This window comes from Carassius carassius, chromosome 1 (genome assembly GCF_963082965.1).
Source record: "Carassius carassius chromosome 1, fCarCar2.1, whole genome shotgun sequence".
In the NCBI taxonomy this organism is placed as follows: Eukaryota; Metazoa; Chordata; class Actinopteri; order Cypriniformes; family Cyprinidae; genus Carassius; species Carassius carassius.
The window spans coordinates 35,275,140-35,295,797 of NC_081755.1; the positions used below are offsets into that span (position 1 = coordinate 35,275,140).

The window sequence follows — 20,658 nt, forward strand, 5'->3', positions numbered from 1 at the left end:
GTGATATAAAATTTCCAATACATTAATATTGTGACCCAAATAATTCACAGTGACGATATTATCACTATAGAATTTTTTTAAATTAAATAATAATGCTATCAGTTAAATTCATCCATGACATTCGTTATTTTTTGGCCAATGAATCACACTCAAAATACATGTGTAGAGACGAGGATAGTGTTTGTAACCATAACTGTAAAAAAATAACTGATGATCGACTCTTCCTACAGACTGTGGTGTCTGAAACCCTGTATTTATGTACAAAGACTATTTTATCAGTCGTAACTTCAGAAGTAAGTGCCCACACTGGACAAAGATGAAACTGAGTTCATGTCACCCACCTGTGTTCCTGCAAATGGTCAAATGTAGTACCCTTTGAAAGGCTACATTTTGACTGTACACTTAAGCCCAAAGTATACTCCATTTTGTACTCGTATGTTAGTGTATACTCCATTTGATGTTGTGCACAAACTCAGTTGTCACGTGCTCTAGAAAGCTTCATCCATTTCCAGTGTCTGGTCTGTTTTTCCCTGTATGTTATGGCCGATAATATTGTGTTTACTGTTTTAAACCAAAGCTGAGCTATCTCAACCTCTCGCTCACAAGCACTTGTCAGTGTGAGCTTTTGTTGTTGCTACAGTCTCCACTATTTTATTGAATTTGTCACTTTAAATCCATTTTCTACTGTGAAACAACGGCCTGGGACAGTGTTGCCACCTTGTGGCTGATTACCGCAAAACAAATTCATTGCGTATGTGCAACCTGCACATACATGTAAAAAGAGAAATATACTTTACCCTAGTGTGTGCACAAAAAAAAGTATAACGTGAGGTAAACTGCGACGATAAAACAAAGTAAAACTAAACTTGCTGTCGGTGACAGTGCTTGCATACAGATTCGTGTTCGTGCTGATGCGGCGGGTATAAACTAGGCTCTACACTCCAAGTGCGGCGCAGTTTAAACAAGTAGCGCATTTTCGTTATGCTTTTAGTTTGCCGTTTGATGTTTCTCATATGCAACAAAAATGGCAGCGCTTGTGAGTTGAACAACGCCAGTGCAACCGTTCACAAAATTAAGTCACACAGGCAGAAAAATTTACTGTTGCTGAACTCATTAAGCTCACTTACTACATAAACATTGTGGATCTTACATAAATTAGCAAATCATTGTGCAGAACTAGTGTTGGTAGCCAGGGAAAAAGCTATTGCCGGTTTGACCCACAGAGATAGTTGTCTGTTTATAGAAGAGTAATTTCCCAGTGTAATCCGTTAAGGAGATTACCAGAAGCTTTCTCCCTTTAACTAAATGCGTTGCTGCATCATTTATTTGGAGATGTAGCTGTGGGTAACTGTTAGAGTCGCTAAAGATTAAGCCAAGTTATCAAATCTTATCTCCCATTTGATCCTTTCGTTTTCAGGGAAATCATTCGAAACACGGATGGAGAGTGGATGGAGGAAAGTTTAGAGCTCATTGGAATGACGATAAGGAAGAAGGGGCTGGTATAAAGGTAGGAATTATTGTCTGTTTGTGGGACTGAAAATGGCCAATAGCATTTTTAGTAGTTATTTCGGCCTCCGTGTATTGTCACTGCATGAACTACCGTGGCATGTTCATAAATGAAATTGCATTATCTGTGTTTACTTCTGATTAGGAAAGAATAGCAAAGCCATCTTATCTTAAGTGACCATACTTTGCCATTTATGCAGACCAAGGCAGATGGTAGAAACTTGTCAGTGGGTGTAGCATTTTTCCACCGAGTGATGTGGAAAGGCTGATAGCTCAGGTCTTTATCTCTTGACCTTGTCTTCGCACTCACAGTAGCTTAAGGCTAAACCCAGCGGTGTGACTGGCATTCGGTTCAGTGACTAAACTCTGTCCTTGGAAAAGAGTTTGAAGGGGTGTCTGTTAAATTTGATAAAACATATTGTCAAATTAAAATAATTTGTGGACAAAATGGAATTTAATCAAATAGGTTGCATTAAACCCTTTTTAAAAAGTTTCTTTGATAAGGGAAAAGACCTCAAAAGTATTGTGACGTAAATACTGCATTGGCTTCATTTGGTATCTGCTGCTCAGATATTCGCAAAGCGAATATCCAAGAATCATGTTTCCAGTACCCACCCCTCCCTGGTTACCCTGGGTGACTTTTTACTTATCTGTTTGCCCAGATGTCCTTATGTCGTCTTCATGATACTGAGGCATACTTAAGCAATAAATATGACTCTATCCTATTGGATGCTGTGTGCATAAAAATGTTTTGCTTCTTTTTATTTTGGCTAGATAATGAACATGCACTTACACTTGCATTTGTTCCTTAATCACTTCAGTTCATACAAATAAAATCAGCTGGAAACCAATTAGTCCTCATGTAAAATTTTGAAACACGTCCCAGTCTACCTTTAAGTTGTTCCTTTCACCTTTTTATTTCTAACAGCTTGGTCTATGAAAAGGGAAAAGTTTGTCATGGTCTTTTTTTATTTTTATTTTTTAATAATGAGTAAAACCTTAGGGTCATACAATGGAAAACCCTTGAAGAAATGATTTGTTGCATCTGTGTTTTGCGACAGGTTTAGTTTGTTGACTAAACCACCTAGCTGTTTTTTAGCAATGACCATACAGAATACAGACAAAATTCACTTGTGAGGAAGAGCCACTGGCAAAGGTGTTCTGCATTTTCTCAGAGGCTATAAAAACCACTTAAAAATACTATAGGGCCTTAGTGAGATAGTGCCTTGTCCTGTCGGCTTTAATAGTTATGACACATTAATATAGTATAGTATATTTAATAGTCTGACATATGACGCCAAATACGGACAGCCATTTCAAGTCGAGACCTGTTCGTGCATACTTGTAATTTTAAGACAAATTGCAGACCATATCACGTCTGCAAGTTCTTTCGGGAGTGTTGAAGAAAGTGTTTTTTATTGTTCCTTTTTTTTTTTTTTTTTTAATAACTTGACTCCACTTGCTTTACCTTGATGTTTGAACAAGCACAAACTACTAGGGGTGGGAATCTTTAGGCACTTCATGATCTGATTCAGATTCTGGGAGTCACGATCCAATTCCAAAACTAATCTTGAGCTACATTTTTTCCTAATTCTTCTTCTGTGAAAAAAACATCTTTATAACTTTACATTTTAACCAAATATGCCGTTTCTATGATTTTTGTTTATAGTTGGAATCACTGTATGTCACTGTAATCACTGTATCACTGTAAGTACTGCAGTCTTAAAAATAGGGGTGTGAATCTTCACTGGTTTCACGATTCATTTCAATTACCATTATCAACTATGTGCCACATTCTCAGTTTTCAGTATTACTGCACATGGCTACATTTTCATATAAATTGTCACATTTAATTTGTGCAAAAATAACAATCTTTTTTTTATTAAGCATACGGCGGGTGGAAGCACACACTGTCAAGCAATGCACACGTGTCTCTCAGCACAATTCTGTGCAATGAAGCCCGTCACATCTCTAGCGCGCACTTGTGCCATTTGCGGGGGAAAAAAAGAAGCTCATAATCTATTCCAATTTTAATAATAATAGTTGAAAAGACAATCGCAGAATATAATCGGATAATTTTTGTTCTCCCACTCCCTACGAACTACAGTACGTTTTATTTTTTTTTATTTTTTTCCTCTCTCATTTTTGTCATTTTTGCATTTCAGCTGTAAAGAAATTAATTAGTATATTTGGTTTTCCTGGAAAGATGCATTCAGATTAGGGGGGTGTGATATTGTCAAGAAAAATCGGGCCCCACGATTCAGCATGCATATGATTCGTGGATTAACTTAAGTATAACCATCATAGAGTGAAAGTTTAACATTTGCACGTTTTTTCTTGCCAATTTACACATCAAGAAATTTTAACTTGTGCACTGTTTTCTGTGTGCTCAACATAGAGAGACTGCGCATGAACACCGAATTCATTCTTCTTTCACATGCACACAAAGTTATGTTAAAATACCAGTTTTGGCAAGTATTCTAGTAAAAATAGTTGGTTAAGTGAAAGTGAACTGAGAAAGAAACCAGATGCGTGTCAGTATTAGGTCCGTGCATTTTTGCATGCATTCTGTGGAAGAACATTCTAACCGGAGCTACTTCTCCAAGTTTGTCTATGGCAATTCACGCAGGCATGTCTTACTCCGCAGCGCTTATGACCCGAACAGGCTACAACAGTCATAAAAAAATACACTTATTATAAATGTACCGTAGTGATTTGGGATAAGACAAGAGGCGGTCTGGAAGATGAATTTATGATGTACTCCCTCATTATATAAATTTTGCAAATTTTGAACACAGAAAAAGTTACATAGTGTTGCTTTAAAGAGACAGCAGCCAATAAATACCTGCTTCTGTCTGCTAGTCAAATAACACCACAGCTTCAACAAAGATTAAACTTTAACTTGTGCAGTGCGCACTATTGTTATTTTACACTTAATTATTATATTTCTGTACCGTAATACTTAGAGTGACTATAACTGTATTATGTTGTATTCTTCTTTGCTTGTAATTTGTGTAATTGTGGTTTGTTTTATTACTATATTAGTTAAGATAGAAGTTTTTGATGTGGTATAGAAGCACTAAAAGTAAGCTTTTAGTAAAGTTATTCATTTTTTTGCTGATCCAATCCATGACACAAAATCCATAATATGATCCGAACCGAGAGTTTTGTGATCAGTTGCACCACTAGTGTTCATATTTTTCTAATTTTGTAGTCACGCAGGCTTGCCATTTGAATGCACCACTGGTTATTGCAGTGCAACAGATCTGCAGGGTTGTCTTGCTTGTTGCAACGTGACCACCTGACTTCCTGACGGTTGTCATTCCACAACAAGCGCGTTAAAGTTGTCTGAACAGGAAGTTGCCCCTAAGAGAAAACAGACCTGTTGCATGGTTAAGTATTATTTCACACTTTTGTTTCCTTTTGAACTCCTTTGCCAAAATATTTAGGTAGAAAAAGTAGATTTTATAAAAGAGAGCCCCCAAAAAGCTCCCCCCTCACAGAGCCCCAGCTAAAGGCAGCAGGAGGAGCTGCCAGGAGTTTCAGCTCGAGCAGTAAAATGACACCATGCCGCTCCATTTTTTTTTTTCTCATGAAATGCGAAGGGAAGGAACAAAGCTGGATGTCTTTGAAGGCTTCTGGTAAACCTGGAGAGGAGGGGAAAAGAAAGCTGTGATCTAATCCTGTATTACTTGAAGGTAGAGGTTCAGCTTTTGTAATACACTACAAATGTTTTACTTGGTATCTTGAGTCCTTCTAGTCTCTTTCCTTTGTAAAAATTGTTGAATTTGTCAAATCTTCACAGCTGCTGTGATGTGGGATGAATAATTATCATACTCGTCATTTTGATAGCTGTGTTCTAGTCCTGATCGGGATTGTCTCTGTTCATGCACCTTGTGGTCTGTCCATTGAAATGTTTATTTCTTTTCTTTATCTTTTTTTTTACGTGAATCCGAATTGCTGCACTGTGAGGTCATTCCTAAAGAGGAAATTCCACAGTCAAAAAACAATGTCCATGAACCGAACTGCTGGATATTGCAAACAGTTGTGCTGAGGGTGCAGTGCATTAACGGTGTTATGAAGCTGAATGTGCAGTGGTGGACTGTAAAACTACTTGGTGACTTTCTGCTGTTTTTCAACCTGTATGCATGGAAAGACTTAATATAGAGAAACTGAAATCAGATGTGTTGCTTTTTTTTTTAATATGTATCTGCAAACTAGATTAATAATTTCAGTGAAGAACCAGAATGTGTCATGATAATATTGTGTTTCTGGGGGACATGTAACATTTTTGAAATAACTTGCAACACCATTTAAATATGAAGGCAGTCATCATTTGATATTACCATCTGATACTGTACCACTGCATCAAGTGGATGTAACAGTCCCATAATAAAATTTCAGTTTCAAAAGAGATTGTATTACATAGTCTTGACTGTAATGTAGTTGTGCAAATTTACTGTTAAAGAGAAAGTTCACCCAAAAATGGAAAAAGTTTGGTTACCCACATTCTCAATTGATACAGGTTTGGAACAAATTTGGGGCAAGTAAATGACACAATTAAAAAATGTATTTGTTGAAATACTTTTTACAGGTAATGTGTGTTGTTTGCCTGTACTTGGCAGTCCCCATTTTACTTCTGTAATATGAATAATTATAAAAGTTAAACAGATGTTAATTGTATTGCTCCTCAGGGAATTAATTGGATTGCGAAAGGTGGTCTCTTAACAGGTTGTTAGAGGGAAGGGGTTAAAATAGATGAAGGTTGGTGGTATCCACTATAAAGGTATATTGTTAAAAATGAATTAAAAATTGTAATGTAATTTTTTTTTCTGTAGTAATAACACCAACCTTTTTTGAACCTTTTTCATTATAAGGCCACATATATATATATATATATATATATAATGTGGCTTTTATAGACAATTACATGACATTTATGCAAAGAGTCAGTATTTGCAGTGGTGGCCCTTCTTTTTCAGGACCTCTGCAATAGGGATGGGACGATAACCGGTTTTATTGATAACCGTGATAAAATGTGCTGAAGGTTAGTAATATCGTTTAAAAATGAATTATCATTAAAACCGTGTTTGATTATCGCGTTTTAATAACTCACTATTAAATCATGTCCAGCCAGCAACAGTCTGACGCAAGCGCAGCGCACAATGTTTTTTTTGTTTTTTTTCGAGAAGGAATGGCGAAAGTCAGTGACTTTTCTATGCTTTTCTATGCTTCTACACTTTTCATTGTAAGGAAGGAAATGCCACAGAATTTAATCTTTCTTTAAATTAAGTGCATAGAGTTGCTTGTTTTATTAGTTGTTTGTTGATTATTAAATATAAAACTTGCTGAAATGTTTTCAGTGTGAGCATCAACTATTTTTGAACCCTTTCATCTCGTTTCAACAAAACCGTGATAATATTGATAATCGTGATAATTTTAGTCACTATAATCGTGATATTAAATTTTCATACCGTCCCATCCCTACTCTGCAATTCGACTGGGCATGCTCTCAATCAACTTCTGGGCCAAATCCTGACTGATAGCAACCCATTCTTTCATAATAACTTCTTGAAGTTTGTCAGAATTAGTGGGTTTTTGTATTTCCACCCGCCTCTTGAGGATTGACCACAAGTTCTCAATGGGATTAAGATCTGGGGAGTTTCCAGGCCATGGACCCAAAATTTCAACATTTTGGTCCCTGAGCCACCTAGTTATCACTTTTGCCTTATGGCACGGTGCTCCATCGTGCTGGAAAATGCATTGTTCTTCACCAAACTGTTGTTGGATTGTTGGAAGAAGTTGCTGTTGGAGGGTGTTTTGGTACCGTTCTTTATTCATGGCTGTGTTTTTGGGCAGAATTGTGAGTGAGCCCCATGCCTTGGATGAGAAGCAACCCCACACATGAATGGTGTCAGGATGCTTTACTGTTGGCATGACACAGGACTGATGGTAGCGCTCCCCTTTTCTTCTCCGGACAAGCCTTTTTCCAGATGCCCCAAACAATCGGAAAGGGGCTTCATCGGAGAAAATGACTTTGCCCCAGTCCTCAGCAGTCCATTCACTATAATTTCTGCAGAAGATCAATCTGTCCCTGATGTTTTTTTTGGAGAGAAGTGGCTTCTTTGCTGCCCTTCTTGACACCAGGCCATCTTCCAAAAGTCTTCGCCTCACTGTGCGTGCAGATGCGCTCACACCTGCCTGCTGCCATTCCTGAGCAAGCTCTGCACTGGTGGCACTCTGATCCCGCAGCTGAATCCTCTTTAGGAGACGATCCTGGCGCTTGCTGGACTTTCTTGGATGCCCTGAAGCCTTCTTTACAAGAATTGAACCTCTTTCCCTGAAGTTCTTGATGATCCTATAAATTGTTGATTTAGGTGCAATCTTAGTAGCCACAATATCCTTGCCTGTGAAGCCATTTTTATGCAACGCAATGATGGCTGCACGAGTTTCTTTGCAGGTCACCATGGTTAACAATGGAAGAACAATGATTTCAAGCATCACCCTCCTTTTAACATGTCAAGTCTGCCATTCTAACCCAATCAGCCTGACATAATGATCTCCAGCCTTGTGCTCGTCAACATTTTCACCTGAGTTAACAAGACGATTACTGAAATGATCTCAGCAGGTCCTTTAATGACAGCAATGAAATGCAGTGGAAAGGTTTTTTTGGGATTAAGTTAATTTCCATGGCAAAGAAGGACTATGCAATTCATCTGATCACTCTTCATAATATTCTGGAGTATATGCAAATTGCTATTATAAAAACTTAAGCAGCAACTTTTCCAATTTCCAATATTTATGTAATTCTCAAAACTTTTGGCCACGACTGTGTGTGTGTGTGTGTGTGTGTATATATATATATATATATATAAGTGTGGAAATTCCTCACTGAGTATATTGTTTTAGTGAGGCCAGAAGTTTTGACGCGTATCAACAATAGTTTACATGGACTATGACTCTCTTGAGATTAAGACTTGAGTTTTCACTGTTTTACAACCTACTATCTTAAGCAGGTTCTGATAATTGTGCAAGATTATATTAATAAACTGCTAGACTGTGACAACAACTGCCCTATTTGTGTGATGGCAGTCAAAAGTCTGTACTATGTTAGCAACATATGCTTCGAGTTTGCTTGAATAACTGAGGCAAATTTTTTACACTGTTCGTTTCATTTCATTCACGATCTAATTAATCTAATGATTATTAGAATGATTAATCAACTAATCATCGATTATTTTGCTGGTTAATCAGTAGACATTTACTCATCATTCAGCTTTTGGAATTAGTTAATAGTGAGTCTTATGTAATTACAAATGAAAGTCATATTATGTAATTACAATTAAACAATTTATAAAAATTTTAATTTGCCACACAAAATTAGATGGCAGAGAGACTCTTATTCACCATTTAATTAGCTATATGAATAAGTAGCTAAATGATACATAATTCTGCCTAGAATCTCCTTTGTCATATGGATAAGAAACAAAGGTTAAGTGATAAAACGTGTTATTTTTGGATAAACTATTTCATTCACAACAATCTCTCTTAAAACACCTTATAGGGTTATGGTAATCAAAACGGTCTTAACCATACTTTACTGGAGTAAGTTACTGAACTGCAGAGCTCGTGCAGATGCATTTTTAACTGCTGTCAGTTTTTAATGTTTATTTAGTTATTGAGAGGAAAGCGTGCAGTATATATTTACATATTCATCCATACGCTGCTCAGCAGCTTCAAGTTTGACTGCGTTTGCTCTGAGCTGAAGCGCTGTCTTTTCTTGAATTGCATCAGGAGAGCTGAATTACTTGCACTACAGTGCCACACTGGTCAAACCACATTATTACAGGCCACTTACATTAGGTCATATGAGATCAAATAACTACTCGACAACAAAAAGTCTACGTTGTCGATAATGTCAACGAATTGTTTCAACCCTACTATAGAAGGTCAATACCTTGTTCTTTTTTTAAACAAAATAACCTTATATTATTTATAGGAGTGGGTCATTTCAAAAAAATCTAACAGTTCGGTTCTCCACACACGGTTCAGCATGCGCTGGTGCCAAGGTTCAACTTAAATCTGACAAAGCATATTTAATATGGTTTGCTATAAATAACACATAAAACAAACGATACTATTTATGGATATGCATTCTGGCTTCCTAAACATTACAACAACAGCGATGAGGAAAAAATAAATAAATAAAAAAAGTGGACAAACAATTAATTCAATGCGAATGCTGTATGCTGGTATCTCTTTAAACTAAACTCATTTAAGCTTTGCCAGTTTAAACATTTAAGATCCAGAGTAGGGCTGGGCGATATATCTAACAATATGATCATGCCAGTCAGTAAATCCGGTTCCGAGATTACTGCTAAATCGCCATCACCTGCTTTTAAATGGAGAGGCATTTAATAGACAGAGTCGTAGATTTTAACTCCAATTTGCATATTGTGTACTGTGCATTTTACTGAGGACAGCTTCCACAACATAGAGTACAGTGCTAGTTTCACCAAAAAGCTTTTGTTGAAAGAGAGATCAAGGGGCGTGGCAGTACTAAAACACTGTCTAAACTGTTCGCCAATCACGCATTGGGACAGCTAACCAATCACAGCACATTTGGTGTTTCGGAAGGCGGGCCTTCATCTAACCCAGAACTAATTGGGCCGTTTGTGTCAGGCTAGGGAGAAAGGTACCTTAATAATGTAAATTATGTGGAAAAAAATTTTTAACCACCAAGCATGAGAGCATGTTCTAGTACACCCCCAAAACAAAATCAAGATTTTGTAAAGGAGCATAATAGGACCCGTTTAAAATTAGGTCAGGTTCTAATATGATTGAGCTTAATTGTTTTTCTTTTCTTTTCTTTTTTTTTCTTTTTTTTTAATTTTGGGATTTTTTTTTTTTTTTTTTTTCATATCCAGGTGTGGAAAAATTCCACAAAGAAAACTGACATGCACGGATTTTCGCATGTAGGGTACCAAATGTTATTATAGTAAGTGGTAATCCAGTAATGGGGAAAAATGTTTTGAATGCCTGTTTTTATTTTGATTTCAGTGCCAGAACATATCAAGTCCAGTTTCAGCCAGCCTCAGTCTGCCAATTAGAACAGCAGAACCCCCACTGTAACCTGCGCCATCAGCAATGCCAAGAGGGCCCCAGCCAGCGGCCAGCCCCAAGCCCTGCCTCGGTACCCGCTCTGTGAAGTTTCGCCGCGTCTCTGTCAGCACAAACAGAAACAGCTGTTGAAGTGTGGGCAATCTCTTACGTTCCTCGCTGCCACCCTGGGAACTCAAGTGCAGCTCAACTCTAGCCAGCCAGGAGAGCTTACGACTGAGAGGTCTGTCCTACACTGCGCCCAAAGCCACCTCTCAGGTACTGGTGCTCTGAGTAATGACCTTGTGGGTTACGGATCAGCCAGGTTTGCTGAGATCCATGATATGTATGGTTAAAGTTAGCCATTGCTGATAGGCAGAGGTGTTTCAGGCCTGTTAGGTAAACATACAAGCACAGATATGTGTGTTCGTGGAGTACTTATTTTTCCCCCCAAACTAAAAACCAAAATGTATCATCATTTTCTTTTTTAGTATTCAGGTCAATAAATTAACCATCATTTTTAGATTGTAAGCTTTGTCTGATTGACTGTTAGTTCTCCCATACATTTCCAATATACCGAAAATCATATTTTATGTCCCCAGTTGCTTTTTTAGTATACAATTCTGAAGTAATGTAATGAAAGTCTATATTTTTTTGCCAGTGTTTGCCATTTCAATATGGTCAAGCTAACGGAGTCAGTCATGTAAAAAGTAGCATGTCTTCTAATGATAGATCTTTATTTTGTTAACATTCGTTTTCATTTTGAGTTGAATTGAAATTCTTAGGTCATAGCTGTAGAAATAAGTGATTATGTTTGCTGCATGGTCTTAACATGTGGTGGTTTTATTGGTGTCGAGGCCTATTTTGTGGCTTCATGTAACTGTTTTTCCTCATTGTGTTGCTCTCTGTTTTGTAGGCATGGCTCCCATTCGGGATTCCGTCAGCCACTCCCCTAACCAAACAGGTGACTCATATTTTTTTTTCTTTTTTTTACCATGTGCTGTTTACCATTTTTGTTTAGTGTGTGTGTGTTAAGTTCAAAAGTTACATAAAGACCTGTAGCCTGTAAAACAAAGCCAGTGTTGGTTTTTACCCAGGTAAGTTAGCATTGAGTTTGAGCAATCTCTGAGTTTTTGGGCTCAAGAAGGTGGTTTGGTTTTGAGCGGTTTTTGTCACCATGGTAACTTGTGCTACACAGCTACCCTGCTCTGGAGCAGGTTTTATTCTGGGTTTGAGATCGCAAACCCAAACTGGACCAATCAATCTGATGCAATGAAGCCACTTCCCTGTATCTCTAGCTCCAAATTAAAGCGGTTAGAAGATTAGAGACTACTTATCTATTAATTATAATTGTTTATATAACATATTATATGAAGTGGCAATTTATTTTAAGCTTTGCATTTAAATTAAATAAAGATACATATAGATAAGCTTTAATATATCCAACCTTAAAAGTGGCTAAACTGTGTGAACTGTGTAAAAGTGATTTACCTTTTGAGCTCTGTGTGAAACTATATAAATTAAATTCAGTTGATTCCTTTGCGTGGTCATACATTTTCTTTCTGCTGCCTTCTCACGCACTCTCTAGAGTTAATCACAAACTCTGGTTCAAACTCTGAGTTGACAAAATGTTCATATCGAGCTTTGTGAGCCCGCTGTTCTGATCTAAACCAGGTTTGATTTGTTTGGTTTTGTCAACTCTAAACCTACTTCTGAATCTGAGTTTGTTCATCTTGCTTCATGCTACAAGCCACTGTTCAGCTGTTCATATTTAGGCAGATTGCAAGTTGTTGTCTATCTTTGTGGTGCATGCTTAATGGTGTCATTAAGTAATTTTGATTATCTAAATTTAACCAGTTGCTCTACAATGTCTTGCAAGAAATTTATCATAATGTCTTGGCATAGGTAGACTGACTTCTCCAGATTTTTTCAAATCCAGAGCAGAAGTGAAGCCAACTGGTAGAAAGTTCTCACTTTTCTGAATTAGTTTTACAATGGAAGTCAGCGGTTGTACACTTTGCCCATAACACGGTACAAGTCTACCTTTAGGGGTATTTCATCAAAGAATGAAAAGTCTGTAATCATTTACTGACATTCGTCATTCCAAACTTGTATGACTGACTTTCTTTACTGGAATGCAAAGAAAAAATATACTTTTTTTTCTGTCCATATAAAGGGAGACATAGGTATCCATGGTTGTTTTGGACACCATTGGTTTAAATTATATGGACAAAATATCTTTTGTGTTGAACAGAAGAAAGGGAGTTAATTTTGGAATGACGTGTTGACAGAATTTCCATTGTTCTATCCCCTTGGAGTCTACAAGTCTCTTCTTGGTTGACAACTGTTTTTATCTCCCCTGGACAGATGAAATACTAGATCGAAATGTAATGTAACTGTAATTTTCCTTTACCTCGGTGACCTTCAACAGAATCTCCCATTTTATTGAGTCACTCTTAAACAAACAGTGTACTTGAGACCAGCAGTGAGACTGTCTGTTTCTTTGTCTTCCCATTTCTCTTGGTAACACAGCCAAGGAGAAAGTCTCAGACTTGGCAAGAGAACAGTGCTCAAGGAAGCTTGGCAGCCATCTTGCAGAAAAACTAACATGAGCAGAAAATTTATTTCAAGGAACATTTCAGTTGCGTTATTGTATTGAGTTTTGTGCCGCCACACTTGCCACATCTACGTAAAATCAGTGAACTTGCAGAGACGCTTCAGACTTAGTGTTGCTGTAAGCAGTCGTCTGTATTTCCCTCCTCTATCCTGGCATGCAGCATGATCATGCTGCTGCTACAAAATGGTGGCAGATCTACTACTGTTTCAGTCTGGCTTAAGTGAGGCACCTCTCAGCAGGACAGAGACCGGGCCTATGGGCAGTTAGCCATTGTTGCATAATCCATGAATGGTCAAGTTATTACAAATTCTGGCCAAAGTCTGCCAAATGTTAATATTTCCAGGATATTTATGTACATTTGGCTTGTTTTAAAATGTTTTATTTGCACTGGGTGTTTTATATTTAATAATTGTTAAAGTACAAGGATACGGTGTAACCAAATCAGGATTGGGTAAGGGATTGTAATTTATATTTTTGTTTTATAAGTTCATATGTTTCAGTTCCTTAGTGTCTTATGTTACTGTTCAATCAAACTGACACACACATCCAAATTTAATTGTCATGATTTTTGTCTACGTTTCTGAATTTAGTCCAAAACAGACGCATTTTCAGTTTGTTTTTATTTATTTTCTCAACGTTTACCATCTGAACTGATTAGGCCTTTTATTTGTTTTCACAGGTTTGGAACATGCTGGTCTGGAGCCTCAGTATGAAAATTCACCATGGAGCTCTGGCTCACCTTGCAGCGACTCAAACAGCAACTGGGGAAAAGTTATTGTAGATAAGGGAACCTGGCCCTCCATCACTGGTAGTGACCCAGAATTAGCCTCAGAATGTATGGATGCTGACTCTGCCTCCAGCTCTGGGTCAGAAAAAAATCTTAGTATGATGGCCTCTGGGAGCACTGGTGGTGACAACAATGGCAACCGACAAGGTTCTCATTTCATGGTTGCAAATGGCAGCAATAATGTGGGTAATGGGAGTGTTAAGGGGCCTTGGAGTGTATCCAATGGCTCGATGCTAAGCACATGTCAAGGCTCTGGCGAGGGCCCCAGCAGCAAGCTGGCAGAAAGCAGCCATGGCAAAATAAATGCCTGGGGTACCCAAGGTTCCTCAACCAATTTAGGTATAAATCCAAGCACTTTGAACCCAAATGCCAACCATGGTGCCTGGCCCGTTCTTCAGAACACTGGGCCCAATCCCCATGGGCCTGTGGGGAACGGAAATGGTGGCACCAACACTCAACAAAGCACCATAGGTCAAACACCCAGCATGCAGAGTATCAACTCTAAGATGTCCTGGGGATGCCTGCAGGAAAATATGTCTGAAGCTGAAGTCAATGGTACAAACAAGGTTTCAAGTGGGCAGCCTCAAAATCTTAACACTGAATTTAATGGACCAAATAACACTACTAACATGATGACCTCTAGTTTACCAAACTCTACAGGTTCAATGCAGATGAATGAACAGCCCCCAGGGCACCGAGCTTGGCCTATGAGTACAGGGGGCTCCCCTCAGCTCCCTATATCTCCAGTCTCTAATGGCACTTCCATTTCTCAACAAGGCAACAGTGAGGGAATTAACAGCGGGTCTTATGGTACAGCATGGGGCATTCCGCCCAGCACTAATTACTCTGGAGACAAATGTCCCAACCCTAAAGGCCAAGCTGTGGGCGACACTGTGAATGCAACTCTAATGCAGTCTGGAGCCAATGGCTCCTCTGTGAGTGCTGCTTCTTTAAAGAATAATAATAATAACGGGATGGGCAGTTGTGGAGGAGGTTGGGACTCAGCGCCCGCTACCTCACAAAGTATTTCTTGGGGAGCAGGCAATGGTGTAGGCCCAGCTGGGATCCCTCGCCCCTGGGGGAGTGCCTCCTCCTCATCTTCTTCTTCCTCATCCTCTTCAAACACTGGCACTAAGGTCTCAAACGGGGAGTGGAACACTTTGCCCAGTAACAGTCAGCATTCCAATGATAGCACGAATGGGAGTAGGAAGGGAACAAATGGATGGAAGTCCTTGGAGGATGATGCTCTTGGTATAGGGAGCTCTGGTCAAGCATCACAAGGCAGCACATGGAACAAATCTACAGGCAGTGAAGGAAGTGGAGAGAGCTCAGGAGGTCGCAGTGAGAGGGATGGGCAATGTGGTGGTCACAGAAGGCGAGGTAATCAGCAGGGCATGATCAATGCAGCTCTCTCTAGAATTGACGTGGACCCCAGAGTGCTGTCCAACACGGGATGGGGACAAACTCCAGTCCAACAGAACACTGGGTGGGATGTTTCAAGCTCTGATAAAAAGACTGGAAATGGACAGACAGGATGGGGTAGCGCTCCCCCTCAGGCGTCTATCTCAGGTGGTTGGGGAAATGGACCCAGCACCAACAAAAGTAGCAATTCTTCAGTGTCTGGGTGGATGGAACCGAAACCTTCAGCTGGCTGGGAAGAAACCAAAGGCTCAGTTGGGCAAAGTGGATGGGAGGATGCCCCTTCTGTTACAATGAACAAGGGTGGTTCCTGGAATGGCACCAAGGATGAAAAGTCCTCCTCTTGGAATAATCCACCGAAGACAAAGCAAGGATGGGGTGGAGAAGGCCTGAAGGGCAACCATTGGGGAGAGCCCCATAAGTCTGGTTCAGGTGGCTGGGACAGTGACAGCGACCGCTCTGGATCGGGCTGGAGTGAGCCTGGGCGGTGTGGGACAAGCAACACCTGGGGAGGCAGCGGAGGCACCAACACTCATGACCAGAGTGGTCCAACCACAGGATGGGGAGAGCCACGCAAGACCAACAATCAAAACCAAACCTGGGGTGAGCCAATCAAATCAAGCCACTCCAACCCCACCTGGGGCGACAATACAAAACCGAACAACTCTTCAGAGTGGGGCAAGTCCCAAGATTCCAGCATGGGAACATTCAGGAGTGGGAGCAACTCTCAGACTGGAGCCCCTGGTCAAAACAAGCCTACAGGATGGCTGGGAGGCCCAATGCCTACTGCCTCCAAAGAAGAAGAATCCACTGGATGGGAAGATCCATCACCTGAATCCATCAGGCGTAGAATGGAAATTGATGATGGTACTTCAGCATGGGGAGATCCCAACAAATATAACTGCAGCAACGTAAATATGTGGAAGAAGAACAATGATGGAGAGCATGATGGCATGGCTGTTTCTCAGCCCCCTCAAGCCCAAAGCGCCATGGCTCCAAAAGAAAATAACTGCAGCTCAGGTGGGTGTCTTTCATTTTGGCAGTGCCTTGGCAATTATTACTCACCCATTATATTCATCTTTAGACATGCAGTCATCCCTTTGGAATTTCTCTGGATGTGCTTTTTCTTCCCACTTCTTTCCTCTAATACTAACAGCACTGACAAGCTCTGAATTTACGAGCAAGTGTTTGTGTCTATATATAAATGTGTTTATGCATTCCAGAGGAATGTATATACTTTGTAAAAGTGCAGCTTTTTCCATAAATTTTTAACTATTTACCAAACAGAAAATGTAAAGGTGCCTGTGCATATAGTGTTCCTACTTAATTTGGAATTGGCTGTGGATAAGCTGTGCTCAGGGAAAAATAGGCTTGGGTTACATTGTGGCCGATGGTGCAGTCATATGGCAGCAACTTGAGCAGCAGGGCACACATGAACAGGGCTATTTTTGAAGGAAGTATCCAGGGCATATGCTGGATGGTGAAAGTGCAAAAAGCTCAGTGGTTAAATGTAAGCTGATCCATCAGAAGGACTTCAGAGTAAACAAAGCTTACGTAAGCATGTTTATGCAAGGGTCGGATTTGGGTCATTGGAAAATTTGCAAGTACAGTCCAATACCATTTTGAAATTTATTTGTAAATATTAATTGCATTGTCTTTGTTAATAGATTTCAGATAAGTATGTTAAATCATTTTTAGATGCAAATTAGTTGTTGCATAGTTATTTTCCATTGAGCTCATGCATTACACTTTGACTCTTGTTTGCTTTGACAGATTTCAGTTTGCTTAGAAAATAGTAATATTCCTTTTCAATATGCCATTCTCTCATTTTTTGCATTCACTAGTTTTTGTGCAGAACAATATTGCATTTTATATACTGGTCTTTTTTTCATCACAGGGTGGGGAGAGCCATATGTTGGGCCACAAAAAATGGAGTCCTCTACCTGGGGTGAGCAGGCTGCTCCACCTGTCACTGTGGACAATGGCACTTCTGCTTGGGGAAAGCCTGTTGATACAGGTTCCAGCTGGGAAGAGTCTAGGAGGGAAAATTCAGGAGGCAGTGGCTGGAGCAACGCTACTATTGGACAGCAGTCACAGCACAAGTCTGGTACGTCCCATCTTGGGCCAAAGAACTTTCTTTGTTTTTTCTTTCTTTGACTTAATTTCTTCTTGTTTTGTTTGGCTTTTCCAATGTAAATTGTGTTTGATTTTTTTTTTCCTCCATTTTTAATTTGATTATGGCTTTTTAGGATCCAAACCTATGCAAGATAACTGGGGTGGAGAAGAGATGTCCAACTGGGAGGAGGAAGGGGAAGTAGAGATAGGCATGTGGAACAATAATCCATCACAAGAAGTGAACCAAACTGGAAGCTGGCCCTACAAGAAGATGACTCCAAAGGTAATAATTAAGATAAATAATTAAGAATTAAGACCTAATTTAGCCTGGCAGAACTATTTAACGTGTCATTCACTAAATTTACTGTTAAATCTAATAGTGAAGCCAAAATGATGTATATATTTTGCTTGCTTATTTACATTTAATCATTTAATCATTATTTTCTACCCTTCTTTCCATTAGCTGAACAAAGGACCCAACAAGCAAGATGATTCTCCATGGATGAATCAGTTTGTGAAACAGTTCAACAACATGTACCCTGTAAGGATCAAGTCTTGATTGCTATGTTTATGGGAAACCTGTTATACTAAGTATTATGTGTCCCCAAACCTTTATGGAGCATAAAGTTATTAGATGGCACTTTGACGCTTTTTTTTGTCATTTTACAGAGGGATTCCGCTGAAGACTCCCTGAAGAGCAATAAGATGGATATGTCTGGAGGTAGGTCACATTCGCATGCTCCTCCAGTACTGATATCGAGTAATGTGTTTTTTGCAGTCCATGAGTAGTAGCATGATTTTTTAAAATCTATTAATACTTCTCATCTTCTGCAGCAATGACAGACAAGCGCATTGATGTTGACAAGCATGTTCTTAATTTCGGAGAGTACGTGAAAAATCCTGCTTCACGCCACCAGATCCACAAAGACACTACTGTAGACCGTAATCCCTATATGGATAAGGTCAGTTATTTCCTATCCTCCTATATCAGTAACGGAGCCTTCATTTTGTCCAGTCTTGTATTCCTGCTTGTTCAGTACTTTAGCACCCTCTATGGGACGAGAATGCAACTGAAAGACCTCATGATATCAAATTTGAAGGCTTGTGGCTTCAAAACCAGCTGATCTCAACTTTTTTTTTTTTTTTTTTTACTCTGTCCCCCTTTGACCATAATGAATATATTTCCTCTGGGAAAATCTGCTATAATTAATATAGTTTTAAAAACACATTTTCTAATTTACAGAAACTAAGAGTGTCCATGGATTACAATTAGTAAATAACCGAATAATTCTTATTAAAATCTAATTTAATTATTCTTGAAGTTAAGATCTTCGAATTAAGTGTTAAGGAGGTGAAATAAATTGTATTACCATATTTTTAAGCTTATTTTGTCATCTTTTAAAAACATTTCAGTCCTCCTAAAGGGGGAACCATTGTAAATTTGCTGAGCCACCTACTGGGCACCATATCTATAACAACTGCATAAGACCATGTCTGTTAGATCCAAGGTTATATGTATTTGATGCTGACTTGTATTTTCAGAAGAATAACCAATATTTTCAACAAATCATGGTTTATGGCTCTAATATAACATTGGTTGTTAAAGATACATAGGTACAAGATATGTCCCAGCCTGAACTTCCTGTTTTATTAGGAAATGCTACAATTGATTTCATGGGGTATTTAGAAGCAACTCTTTCAGTAGTCATAGTCTTTCTTCTGATCCCAATTTTCCCATAGCCTCCCTAACTTAAAATTATAGAAAGCTCTCCAGTTGCTAAAACATGCCAAAGAGGATGCTAACATAGCCTTTCTCTCTCCTTTTCTGTGGCTGTTGATGTGCCTTTCTCTGGTGGCCTGGTGTTCCTTCTGGTCTTTGTCCAATTCCTCACTGCTGTTGTGCTCTGCGTCCTGCTCCTCTCTCTGCTTGGCCTGTGGTTGTGCTTCAGCTTTCACTGCCTGTATATGATAGCTCTGTAGCAGAAGAGTCGCAAAACTCACAGATCACTTCCATGCAGAATATCAGCTTTTCCCCAACAAATAGTGCACTGCCAAACCATTGCAACTTGCCTCACCATCCAAACTCTGCCTCTGTTAGGCAGGTGAGTTAGTGCATGCTGCTCCCTGTGTGCTGAAGGTGTGAATGCACTGAATTGTCAGATGCTTAATTTCAATGTGGGGTGTTGTGTTTCTCTTCAGAATGTAAACATGTATGGTGTGGGTAATGCAGCAGCACAAGGCCGGAATGCCCAGCAGCCTCCAGCACAACCTCTAAACTCCGCTCAGCCCAGTCTACGCAACCAAGTGCCTCCTCCACTACTTCCCTCTCAGGTAATGCCACCTGGGTTTTTTTATTCCCTGTTACCTGTAAGATGACGGTGTGTGGTGTGCAGGGTTCCCAAGGCCTTGGAAATATCAGGGAATTTCCAAAGTGTAACTCCATGCCTTTTTTTTTTTTTTCTGAGAAAATGTTTTATGTATATTTTAGAATGCAGTTTACAAAACTCCAGTGGCCTTAGACTAGTCTAACAAGTGAGGCTAGTCATCTTATTGTTTTTCTTTGTTAGTTACAGGAAAAAGTAGATTGTCCTGATTTGAAACCAAAAATGCTGATTACCCATTGACTAACTGCTTGTTGGTCAGACTAGTTCTAACTAGATCTGCAACACGTCCCAGGTTTGCTGTGTGTTACGAACTGAGTTTCTCCTGAAATTCTAAAAACACCGGATCATGAGCAGCTCACATGTAAAAACCCGGTGCCATATTTTATATCTATCATATCACAACCATATCACAATTTTTGTTTGTTTTATATTAATTTTGCACTCCTACTAAAAAAAAAAATAAATATAATAATTATGCATTTAACAGACGCTTTTATCCAAAGCGACTTGGTGCATTCAGGCTATCAATTTTTACCTATCATGTGTTCCCGGGGAATCGAACCCCCAACCTTGCACAATGCTCTACTAATTGAGCTAAAGGAACACTACTTAAAAGTATTAATGGTCTCACTGTTGCAGCTCCACTATTTAGCCACTAAGAAATATATATTATATTAAATGGATATTATATGGAATGAATATATTCAATTTTTTTTTATTATTAGATCAAT

At 39.1% G+C, this 20,658-nt stretch overlaps 1 protein-coding gene across 9 annotated transcripts in view; it reads left to right on the plus strand.

Moving 5' to 3' along the window:
- Positions 1–20,658, plus strand: part of LOC132147934 (trinucleotide repeat-containing gene 6A protein-like) — a 56,059-nt gene that overhangs the window by 25,110 nt on the left and 10,291 nt on the right. For 4 of the 9 annotated variants that reach the window (XM_059557120.1, XM_059557119.1, XM_059557118.1 and 1 more), the window contains exons 3-13: positions 1,418–1,507; positions 10,567–10,884; positions 11,522–11,569; positions 13,902–16,448; positions 17,326–17,535; positions 17,678–17,826; positions 18,007–18,084; positions 18,213–18,264; positions 18,378–18,505; positions 19,493–19,645; positions 19,743–19,874. In XM_059557120.1, the coding sequence (XP_059413103.1) occupies positions 11,524–11,569; positions 13,902–16,448; positions 17,326–17,535; positions 17,678–17,826; positions 18,007–18,084; positions 18,213–18,264; positions 18,378–18,505; positions 19,493–19,645; positions 19,743–19,874 (3,495 nt within the window). In that variant the 5' untranslated portion in view covers positions 1,418–1,507; positions 10,567–10,884; positions 11,522–11,523. Of the gene's footprint in view, positions 1–1,417; positions 1,508–5,082; positions 5,205–10,566; positions 10,885–11,521; positions 11,570–13,901; positions 16,449–17,325; positions 17,536–17,677; positions 17,827–18,006; positions 18,085–18,212; positions 18,265–18,377; positions 18,506–19,492; positions 19,646–19,742; positions 19,875–20,658 lie in introns of those variants that run through there. The other 5 variants (XM_059557122.1, XM_059557121.1, XM_059557124.1 and 2 more) reach the window with 3 other exon arrangements.